General features: G+C 40.4%; 1 protein-coding gene across 1 annotated transcript in view; it reads left to right on the plus strand.

Annotated features, from left to right (window-relative positions):
- The window catches only part of ADAMTSL1 (ADAMTS like 1), a 433,712-nt gene that overhangs the window by 391,493 nt on the left and 29,653 nt on the right, over positions 1-12,566 (plus strand). The window contains exons 21-22 of the mRNA XM_033085355.1: positions 5,025-5,152; positions 8,554-8,682. Coding sequence (XP_032941246.1) covers positions 5,025-5,152; positions 8,554-8,682 — 257 coding nt within the window. The remainder of the gene's footprint in view (positions 1-5,024; positions 5,153-8,553; positions 8,683-12,566) is intronic.

Below are 12,566 nucleotides of genomic sequence, written 5' to 3' on the forward strand. Positions count from 1 at the left end.
GTTGTGGTTGTTTTCTGAATTATCAGTCAGTTGTGTGTGTGCTCAAAATTTCTATTTGAAAGTCTCAGGAAAGTATCAATTTTTTTTCCATTTAGTGGCATAAGTAATTGACAACTCTTCATTAAATGTTGAGGCAGTTTCCACTTCATGAACTTCCTTCTATACACATCATTTGTAGTTCCCTCAGGCTGGTTTGTGGGGGAAGAAAAGACCATGCTCTGAGCTTTAGATGTAACTCAACACCTACATCTTTGGAGTTAATGGAAGTTTACAAATCATGGTCTGTAAAATAATTGTTTTGTGGATTTTTTTGCTGGGCTCTTTAGGAGCAGTATTCTGGTTTTGGCTCAGAATACTCTGTCAGGCAGCTGTGTCAATGGAACCTGCAGTTTAAGCAGTCTTACAATGTACTGCTGTAAACTGCAAGGCCACAGATGTAAACATGTGGTGGTGTCTGGTATGCTCGAACTGTCCTTCAGCTCTGCAGTTTGTTTTCTTTGCACTTTGCCAGCCATTGAATGGAAAAGAGGATTTTTCAGCCCACCTCTGTCTTAATGGGAAAAAGAAAATAGAGGTGGGCTTTCCCGTGCCAGTGTCAAAGAGAGACACTTCTGCTGAGAACAGCCAGAAGAGTAGTGCTGAAGTTCCTCAGGTCACATCCTACTGAATATACTGAGATTCTAGAAGTACTTGGTTGGTATCGCAATTCTTAGAGTATAGGCTGCAGGTTTTAGGTTGTTTTGTGTATACAAATCACTGAGATAAAGGCACTCATTTTCACACACTGTGGCCATGGATTTTTGCTGAGCCACTGATGTCCAGTAATGATGGTTGATGTATGGCTCTATTCTCATTTCCCCATTCCATAAGCTGTTTCATCCACCTAAAAGTATGACTCCTACTGAACAGCTATCCTTGCAAGAATTACAGTAATTTCATGACTATAAGGTGCACCCTTTTGACTAAAATTTTCCCTCGAACCCGGAAGTGCGCCTTATAGTCCGGTGCACCTTATATAATGTACAAAGTTGCAAAACTTGCCAAACCGGGAGTGTGAGCCGCAATGGGGGGGCAGTGCCGCGGGACCACCAAGTCGTGAAGGGGGGTGGCAGCGGGTTGCTGCAGACAGCAGGAGCCGCGCGGGGAGGGAGGGAGCTGCCACCAGCCCCGGCCCCGGCACGGGGGGAAGAAGAAGCTGGGCAACACGGGGCCGGGAGGAAGAAGACGCCGGGCGGCGCTGGGCATGGGCGGAACAAGAAGCCAGGCGGTGCTGGCCCCAGCCTGGGTGCAGGGAGAAGAACAGGCCAAGCTGCACCAGCAAGCGCTGGGTGGGAGTGCCTGGGCCCACAGCAGCTGCGGCCGCTGGGCAGGGGAAACCGGGACCTGCGGCTGCGCGGTGGTAGCCAGGAGCTGCAAGCCGCGCCAGCCGGTGCTGGGGGTGGGCAGGAGCGTGGGGGCCCACGGCACGGGGAGGGCATCTGGGGCTGCGTTTAAAGGTTACGCCAGTCTGTGAAAAATGTTTGCAAACTGCCAGTATGTAATTCTTTACCTTGTTGCACGCGGCGCAGCTCCTCGCTGGAAAAAAAAGTGCGAGCTGTGAGCCGAGCTGTGAGGGGGGGCAGTGCCATGGGAGCAAAAAGCCACGAAGAGGGACAGGAGCGGGCAGCCCCCAGTCAGCGGCGGCTGCACAGGGAAAGAGGGAGCAGGCAACCCCTGGCCAGCAGCGGCTGTGCGGGCTGAGAGGGACCGCCCAGCCCCCGGTCCCAGCCCCCAGCAGCCACACGGGCTGAGAGGGACCGCCCAGCCCCCGGCGAGCGGCAGCCACACAGGGAGAGAGGGAGCGGGCAGCGCTGCGCCGCCCCGAGCCGCGGGTGCCACGGCTGCCCCGAGCCCCACCTCGCCATCCAGGGGTGGGCGGGAGTGCCGGGCCCCGTGCACGGGGAGGGCGCTTGGGACTGCGTTTAACGGCTACACCAATCTGTGAAAAATGTTTGCAAATTGAGCACCTGCCAGTAAACTCTACGATCATGGGATTCCATTACTAATTAGTTACTTTGTTACACGCAACACGGATCCTCGCTGCAAAAAATAGTGCGCCTTATAATCCGGTGCGCCTTATATGATCTACAAAGTTGCGAAATTTGCCGACTCCCAGGGGGTGCGCCTTATAGTCTGGTGTGCCTTATGGTCGTGAAATTATTGTAATTGTCTTTAGCTTTAGTCTAGGTACAGTTACAAAAGATACAGCATAGACCCCCAAAAAGTGCTGGTTTTCAGTTACTCAATAGAATGAAAACATATGACACAAACAACTGCAACAGTTGAAATACCTGTGGTTCCAATAAAAGATCCCCAACTTGTGCCTGCATATTCAGCCTCAGTGCATATTTAACAGAAGAGTCCATGGTCTCTCCTAAGGCTGAAGTGTCAAACTAACACTAGCATGGTTCTAAATGCCATTTCAGAGCCTACTAGTATGGCTCTGAATTAGTGTACTGAAGTTTTTAGACTGCTGTATATGTTGGAAAATGTTTTATTTTAGGAAAAATTCAGATTAAATTCCTTACAAATCAGTTCTAAAAGTAAAAATCTGTGACAAATTTATGCATTGTTTAGTAAGCCTTGAAAGTGTGCTGCAATTTGTCACTGGGGGTCCACTGTTACTTGATAATTCAATTTCTCTAAAACAGAAATAAATTTTATAAAAGGACATTAAGCAGCATGTGAACAGTAAGTGGTACGGAGTTAGGTGTTTGAGGTGCTGCCTGATTTAGTCATTGATATATGTCGGGCAAAATACGTTTCTGTCTTGAGGCAACACAATATGAAGCAATTGAGATGAGACTGATCAAATATGAAGCTGCATTATTTCCAGTCCATAAATGAGATTCTGAAGACATGCTGGTGACATAAAGAATTGCTACAGCTGTTTTGGGTTTTTTTCCACCATGACCAAATAGGGAATTCAGCCAAAATAAGTATCTACAAAGAGGAATAATAAAGGATCTGCTTTCAAGAAAAGCAGCTATGCCAAATTTTGATGCACAAATAACAGAATTATTGAAAAGAAGAGGACATTATGTTTGTTTCTGGAGAAGGATGTTAAAACTTGGGTACAGAGGATAAGAGGATGGAACTGTGTTGGAGTTTATTTCTTAAAAAGGCAAGTATCTACCTAGACTACTTCTATTTCTAAAAATATTTGTGCTGGATGTTGAGGTGACTTATGCTGACAGAGAGAGATTTATGTTAGGAGAGGTAATTAACAACAAACAAATTATGCATCCTTGTGTTTTATAAGTTGTAATATTAGGCAAGACCTTTGCTGAAGATGTCAGAAATTATTTAATTTTAGGGGTCTTCTAAGCATTAGTTTGGAGTAGACTGGAAGATCTGCCTACATACTATATGTGCAGACATGCAGACAGAACACACAGAACTTTTAAATGTTACAGGCTGTTACAATTTGGGACAACTTCTGAAGATTTAATGAATTCCATGTAATGATGAAGTAGTCAGTGCTAAACTTTAAATTTATGTGTGAGATACTGATGCATGCTAACATTAGTTCTGCAAGTAAAAAAATATGTTAGTTACTGTCACTATTAGCAGTGGCTATGTAGGCAGCCCTGCTTATGAGGGTAAGAAAAACATCCTTGACAGCAAAAGTGGGAAGGGAATTATTTCAGCCATTGGTGATTTTTGGCTGTGCAAGCACAGATGCAATTTTAAAAGTATTATTGTTTGTTTTGCAAATGTGCATTTTTCTAAGCATTTAAAAAAAGTTTAACAACAGGCAGCTATTTTACTGATAATGACTATTTTTATTATTACTCCCAAAAGGGTAAAAATAATGTTAACTCTGTAGTTTTTTGCTATAACAGATTTTGCTGGGTGGCCCCAATCTGGTTTGTTTTAGAGATCTACCACCCACAGTGTTGTACAAAATCGACTATGTGGCTTTTTGGTCCACGAGACAACAGTTTTTATTGTGGGAATGGGAGTGTAAAGAAACTAATCAATTCCAGGATATGTGAGCAGATTTTTATTGCATGTGTTTTACAAGCATATCCCTCCCTCAGTTTCACCCTTGCCACTGTCTATCACAGCCTCAACTATGAATTTACAGGCAACAGCTGCTGAAAGTTACTGATCAGAACAGTAATTAGATTTTATCAAGAGTTCCAGCCAAAAAGAAAACTCAAAGAAAGAAGCAGTAATCATGAAACACAGTGTTATGAAAATAAGGGTACATAAGCATTGGGACAAATCTGTGGACTGAATTCCTGCTGAAATAGGTGTATGTCAGGACCTGATGAGTTATACCACTGCAAAACCAGACAGTGAGAAGAAGTATTTCATAAAAGCACTAAGACCATGTTAATTCCATTTAACCATAGGCAGTACACTGAGCTCATGGTAGGCTCCTCTTACTGGCAGAGGAAAGAAACAGTGGGTTCAGGGCCAAGGAGGAGCTGAAAACTCCTCTCTATCTTCGCTGACTATTAGGGAAGAATCAAGACTGTTGAGTTTGTACAAGCTGCCCATCAATAAAAGAATCTGAGCCTCTTTCAGGCTTTAACACTGACCCTCTGGTTCATTTCACTTCTTTCTTCATAACTTCATGTTTTATCATTTTTCCCTTGCAATAATTTGGCTTTTTCTTACTGTTGCTATTCCTATGTTGCAGAAGTGGAAGACAGCAATGCTAGGGAACTCACTCAGCATTATGCAGATGTGGTATAGCAGAGGAGGAGATTTCACTGGGCAGATGTCCTGATTACTCAGGAATCTTTCTTTAATACACATACCAGCAGTACAGAAACTCGAAATGAGACTAAAACTTAATTTAAGTAATCACAATTTACAGTCTAAATGTAAGAATTTAAGTTTCTTCATAGATTTTTGAATATAACCTGAAAATCTGATCTATAAAAGATATTACCTAAGCCTGAAAACTCCCAGTAAATTTGTTCACATTCGTATGGACCAAGAGACTATTATGTCTTTCTGCTTTATGCCAGGTTGCTCCTTCAGCCTGATGACTCCTTGCAGATTCTAGCACCTGTGGAAGCTGACGTGGGTTTCTATGTTTGCAATGCATCCAATGCCCTGGGATCTGACTCTGTGTCCATTGCTGTCACCCTGGCAGGTAATAGCTTCACTTCTGTGACTACAGGCTGGTTCATGTTACTTTTGTGAATCTGGACAGAAGTTGTTTGTGGGAAAACAGGTGGCTGCAAAAGCTGTGTAACGTGTCAGCAGAAGTACACTGGTGAGAACACAGGGTGTGAGCTCTGCAAAAACCTGAGGCATAGCACAGCTTTCATAGATAGTTTGTGAAGTTTATGTGTCTCTGGAAGACATCACTGCTTTTTCTCACTTGCATCTGACATGCTCTTAAAACGGTGCTTATCCTGGCTAGTTGCAGCTTATAGGGGCAATGCACTCCAAGCCTCCCAGCCTCTGCGCTTCATTTTAAGCGTAACACTGACCTCTTCAAATATAACAGATGGATTGCAGGACTTACCCAGGCAAGCCAGAAAACTTCCTGAACTGAACAGCTATCTTTTACAAGATCAAACACTGTATTCATATTCAGTCACAAGCGTGGCTGACGCTGTTTCAGTTGTAACAAATAGAGGTCTTAAAAAATTAGATTCTGTGTTTCTGTTCCTCTACTAACAACTTCCAAAGCAGATTAAATATCATGCTAATTCTAAAGAAAATTTAAAAAATAATAAAATCCAGATAAAAACCAATGGCAAAGGGAGTTAAAAGTATGAATCCAGCTTCTTCCAGGTTCCCTAGCAGGCATTGTCAGCAGGCTCAAACCACATTAGGACAAGCAGAAGGGTGGAGAAGCAAACATGAATGAAGAGCTGTTGAGAAAGTATAGGAACAGAACAAAAAATTACAGCTAATGACTGTGACAGGGCAGAGAGGTGTTACAGAAGGAGGATCCCATTATCACCAAGGCAAAAGTAAACTTGCTAGGAATACTTACTGATTTTGTAGACTTACCCATTTCACTGTTTCAGCATGTGGAAATGCTTGCATAGGCAGCAAGCACCAGCTGCCATTTTATTCATGTATGACTAGAAGGAATAGCTATTTATAAGCTTCAATTTTTGAAAATACTTTTTACACCAAGCACAGAGAAAATTTCAGTTAAGAGAAGCATGAAGAATATGTATGAAGGCAACAATGGATAATAGTGAAGCTTAGAGCAATAAAACAACTAGAAAGAGATTTTGTCTTGTCCTTTAACAGAACAAATGCATCTTCCAGAGCAAAAAAGATCTGCATCAGAGCTAAAAATTCAGCAGACAAAACTGAAGAGATGAATCCTTTTTACGCTACTAGTACCAGAAATGCCTTTCCTGGACTCCAGGCAGAAGGGTAGCAATGCTGCTGTTAGAGTAGTATCATAATTTAGAAGAAGCAACTGCACACTTATGTTGCATCAGCATGAAGATGAATATGAGATTAGGAAATCATTATTCAAAACTGTTATTCTGTCTCCACATTGTTGAGTGAGTGTAAAAGCCATAGCTTTGCTACAACATGTTGTGCAAGCAATTCTGTATGACACTATAAAAAATAAAGTGTTAGGTATACATGTGACACAACAAGACTTTTAGATTTTTGATTATAATTAACTATCAAAACTATAATTTAAACCATTAGGTGAATTAACATTCATGCTTCTCAGACTCAAGTAAAACACCTCATAGGAAGGAACTGGTATACTTTGCATCTCACATCCAAGACAAAGAGCTGAACAGCCTATAAAATGAGGCCATAAATATCAAAGTGAAATACTGAGTAGTTTATGGAACAAAATAACAGTCTTTTTGGCATAATGGAGTATTTTCCCCAAAAAACCTGGAAAGCTGAGATCATCTTTAGAGGAATCAAGAGCGGAGCTGAAAGCTTATTTCATTGAAGAATTTTCTGATTCATTTAACATATGCATGGAAAAAAAATGACAGAGGAATATGCTTCTTTTTGTTTTCTCAATCGTTTCCTACACATTTATGGTTTGAACAGCTAAAAGATTTTTAATCTTGTGGTGGGGTTATGGAAACCAATCAGGAAAAAAAAGGCTGATGGATAGCTGAAGAATTTTTCTTTTCTTTATACTTTGCCAAAAAGTATCAAAACTTTTGGAGTTATTTCAACAATAAAATGTAGTATTTTACTTAGCTATTCTTGGGCATTAAAATCACCAAAATAAAAAATTTAATATGCAAAAATAAAAACAAAAACAATCTGATGTGACTGTAGTTTCAGATGAATGGTATCTTTTAAAGGCCCTGAAAATACAGTTATATGGATTTTCAAGACTGAATTAAATTTTCAGAACTCTCCATGAGCTCAATGAAATCAAATTCTTTTTCTCACATCCATCTTTTCTTCAGTGCCAAATTAATATACAAATAAAGCTAATGATAGATTAGCCTAAAACTGCAGCTTTTGGAGGCAAATGATGATATTTGGGTTTGTATCTGACCACTTATTTAAAATGAGGTGAAAAAAGGTGTTGATAGATTTTTGGAAAATTATGTGTTTGAAAATGCGACACTAAGTCAAAACCACCCAAGTCCCATGCCATTTAAAGCAATTGTGTTATGTTCTGCCACTCCTACAACATCCTGACTTCAGAGCACTTTCTCTGAGACAGGGCAGCACCTTAATTCAGCTCTTGTCAGCTCTACTGCGTTAGTCCTCTCTCCCAAAGCTAAGCTTGGGTGCCTGTGACATGTTTTGTAAGCATCCTTTTACAATACCCTACAAAAGGATTTGCAGAGGGCTTCTTGAGCCATTGATGGTGGATAACTTTGTAAGTAATCTCACAAAGACACAACAGCAGCAAAACACCTTGACTTGCTGTCACCAGTGTTGAGAGCACACTTTATTGTGAGCAAAGCAGTAGGTCTATTAGAGATAAACCTCTTCTGGTCAGTTAACTAGGTTTTTTTTATCTAAAAGGTGTAGTAACAGTGAATTTCATTAGTACAGTTTATATCTCTCATCTTCTTGTGCTGGCCATTACAAGAAAACTTTCTGGTTATGATCTGGTCTTCCCCACCCCAGTGTTTCCCCTGTAGGTTAAAGAAACCATGATCAATGTGTAGAAACAGCTTGCATGTTGCTCTAAACTTTTTCCACTGTGCCTGTAGCCACCACTCAGGCTCCTGTGTTTGGTTTTTACCAAAGAGAGGTAGTGCAGTTGCTGTGCCAGTCAAACATCTTGCTGCAGCTCCAGTTGTGCTGGTGTTTGTTGACTCAGCTGGCTCTCCTGTACGTCCATATGGCTTTAATGCTATTCTTCCTCTGCTTCAAGTGTGCTTTTTCTTTTTTCAAGGCAGCTTTACTCATGGAATTTGGTGACACTGAAATATTACAAAAAGTGGGTGGCCTCACACTTCATTTTTCTTTATCCGCCTGTCTGTTGTGTGTACTTCCACAAAGAGTGTTCCAGCCCATCTATCCCATTGTGAATCCAATGTGCTTGGTATGATAAAATGTGGTGCTTCTTTTATGCAGGAAAGCCACTGATAAAGGCATCAAGAGCTACTGTGATCAACACTGAATCACCTGCTGTCTCTGTTGATATTGGAAGCATGCTGAAAACAATCCAGAAAGCAAATGTTAGCATCAACTGCCAAGTAGCAGGTAAAAAATTATTCTGTCTGTTTGGGTGCTTTTGGCTACAAATTTCTGTGGGATTCTTTGCTAAATTGATATCTCCAGTTGCAGCTGAGTAAAATTGCAAGGTTTTCCTAGGTCTCTAGCAAACTTCATTGCTTCCATTAATTCTTATCATAGAATTTGTCCTCCTTTTATCCATATCAAACAAGGCAAGTGTAGTGGCTTAAGAAAATTGGACTCAAAAAAAAATTTGAGTCAATGCGACAGACCCCATCATAAGACAAACACAGTGGATGTAACAAAACTGATACACATGGCTACCTGTTGGGGATGTTTGGTGACAATATACAAGCATGGACTGACTAATTTCATTACTGGTGGAGTTTTTAAAATCACTCCAGCTAGTTTTGTCTTTTCCTGTTGAACTTATTTTACATTAAAGGCATCTTGGCAGTCTTTTTTTCTGTTTTTTCCTTCTTTTTTTTTCATCTTGGAAGTGCAGGAGTTCAGAGGAATTCTACTGAAACAGGATTTTCCCTAAAATTTATCCAGTTGGAGACTGGACAGTCTTACAGTGGCAGTTAGCCTCTTCCTAATTGTAACCAAAACAGGCTGACCTTGTTTGTATGTGGCAGCCTTATGTCTGTTGGTGGGAATGATGCTGTGTCAGGAGGAGGAGGTGGGAAATCACTGAAGACCTGGACCATATAATGCATAGATTCATTTATACATAGTATGACGCTCTCTTGTAACTAGACTGATGCCCAATGACTTTCAAAGAAGAAGATGAAAGTGATACTTGTTTTTTCTCCTCAGGCCATACCATGCTCACCTGCATGGATACTGTGTGAAAGAGACTAAATATTACATTAAAATGAATGATTTTGGATTTCTCTCTCTGGGTTCTCTTAGCTGCCCAACACAAAACCCACAGATTCAGACAGTTATTGCTGATTTTAAAAGTGTGACCATTTCTCTTCAGTGTAAAAGCACCATGTGAGCAACAGGATGTGGCTAAACACTGTTGCCACAGTACTTATCAGAAAACTACAGGAGGGAAGAACAAAATGGTCAGAGGCACAGACTCAAGGTCTTTTCTGAGAGGAAAATAATCTCTAGCAGTTTTGTGAAATGATCCACTGTGACAACATCCAAAATGGAAAATTTTAGCAGTGTCTTCTTGTCTGGGACAAGGCTTTTTGCTATCTAGTAACTCTACTGTGGCACAGAAGAAATTTTCTTAAATCCTAATATTTTCCATGAGTGAAAAAAAATATTCTACGACTGCTTCCAGACAAAATGTTAACTCTTTTGACATCAGGGATAAATGCTCTTGAAATTACCATAAAATCATAAACCACAAGCTGGGATATTGCAAAAGGAATGAGAGAGTGAGTATGTATAAAGGCAGATATGTTTTATGGGCACTAGAATCCTAATTTCATAAAAATAGGGCTAATAATTCAACAGCAATTATTGAAAAAGCTGCCTTGAGAAATGGTCAAGAACAGCAATTTTTATCAGCTGTCCCACCTACACCAGGAAAATTAACTATCTCATAAAACCTGTAACATAGTATGAGAATAAATGCAACTTTCTTCCTAATGTAAGTACAACCTTTTTGTTTTAGCATCAACTTTATGATCATCCAACCTTTTACATATTTTTTATCATCGTCAGTTCTAAGGATAAAAGCAAGATGCACGATTTCTGCAGTCATAAAATGTGTTGTATCCTAGTGACTTCTTCAGAGTAGATGAACTTTACATCTGTGAAGTTTGCCAAAGCTTCCCAGAAACATTAACAATGAAATGGCTCCTAAATCATAGCAAATTAGCATGCAACAGTTGATGCAATAACATCTGGCAATAAAAAAATAGACTAGAATGTGAAAACAAAGTTAACACTGTTAGAAAGCAAACTAGCATATCCAGAAATTATGTGGAGACTTGTCTGGATGAAAACAGTTCTTCACACAGTCTTGTAAAGCTATAATTTTTTCCTTCTAGTACTTTCTCTCTAATGATGTCAGGATGTCCTGAACCAGCACAACTAAGGAGAGCTGTTCTCGGTCAGAGTTCAGTGACAGTCAATCTCATTAGTATAAGCTGTGTTTCTTTCACTGTGCTGTACAGTCACGCGTGTATTGGATCTGGATATCTCAGCTCATGTAAGGACACATTTTTACTTAGAGTCAGCAAGACAGCAGAACAAGAGAAATATTAAAGATCAGTTATGATATTTTCCAGAGCTGCAGTTTCTGTCAGGGAGCCAGAAATACATACTTACTGCTGACAGATGTTGATAAACCTGGAGAAGGTTTCTTAAAAATAAGAGATTATGGAAAAGTATGCAACCAAAGCCTAGAGAGTAATTTTATATTGCTTTTCAACTTCTTAAGACAGGCATAAGCACTGCCAAAGTCTGTCTTCTGAGTAGAAATCTACAGATTTTGACTAAAAGAAGGGAAAACAGAATAATTCTGGATGCATTAGAGTTTAATTGGCACCTGATGTGATTTATGCCAAGATGAAACTCTATTTCAGTTTTACCTTGAAGACAGTGTTGTGGTTTTGATCAAGATTGAAACCCAACATTATTTTGCTTGACATAACTTCACTGCTTTGTCTATAGAGGTGAAGGAATATATTTTTTAACTATTTTTAGGTGATTGTATTCAATTCCGGACTTCTCCAAAACTAATCCTAGGGGGAACTCCCGCCCAAAAGTTGCCCAGGAGTCTTACGGTTGCCTGTGACTTGCAGCTGGAGGATTTGCTCCAGGCTTCAGAAAGCCAGCAGCATTTTTGGTGTAGGTAACTTGACTACTATAGATATTCATTTGCATACCAGAAGCTTCAAACAATAAGTCCCAGACTGTTACTGAAAATACAGTTTGACATGTAAGAAGGAACCGGTTTTAAAAATCTAGTTCATAGAGCATTCTGCAAAATCTCATGTACAATTGGTGACTATCCAGTCAGAACAGGTTTGGAAGGGTGGCTTAAAATATATTACCTTCCTGGCCTTTATCTCTTTGTATCTTTGCTGTTCCAGTTTGTAGTTCTCTCAGTTCTCCTAAACAGTCCTTTCCTCTGTATTTAATCTACGTGCTGGAGGTTTTATTCTTCTTGGTTTTGCCTTGATTTACGGCCCATGTTTATTTATCAACTATACCAGATTGTGAAATATAATTCACTATTTCAAGAATATTGTGGCATTGGAAGCAAGTCACCACTGTTAGAAACTTGCATTGTGAAAATTCCTTTCTCCCAGAGCTACTGGTTTTCCAAAATTATCTCAATTGGCTTATACAATTCTGCTTGCTAATATCCCATGTAGGCTTTTTGTGCTGGATACAATGCACTTTGATGGAGGGGGAAGCTGAAGAAGAATAGACTTGGGTAATTACTCACTACCTAAAGTCTAGCCTGACCAGCAAAGTGAGTTCTGTTTCCAGCTGCCACCTCTCAGATTTTGAATCTCTGTGATATTTCTGCAAGGGAAACATTCAACCCTCTCTCCTCTGGCATCCAGCATTATCCAGCAAAACCGATTGAAATGCTCTTGCTACCCCTTGTGGCAGTGATGCGACATGATTTGTGTTTGCTCAAACCTGTGGTGGCTGCCTCCTGTTCACATCTTGAGCCTGCGTGTGCCACTGAAGGTGGGAGCTCAAAAGAAAATGAAACTTTGTTCATTGACATACACTGCTCATCTTGCCCAAAGCAAACTGTAAGAACAGCAGAACCTGCGAATCTCCTGTCAGTGTGGAAACATTGAAGACAGGGGAAGGACAAGCTTGTAGAATACAATCGGAAAAAAGTTTTTGTAGCATTGGTGGCCATTTTGTAGGCAGAGTCCATCTTTCTTAGACTCAACAGCAATACCTTAACATTAAGGGAATCT

Source organism: Catharus ustulatus, chromosome Z, assembly GCF_009819885.2.
Source record: "Catharus ustulatus isolate bCatUst1 chromosome Z, bCatUst1.pri.v2, whole genome shotgun sequence".
Lineage (NCBI taxonomy): Eukaryota > Metazoa > Chordata > Aves > Passeriformes > Turdidae > Catharus > Catharus ustulatus.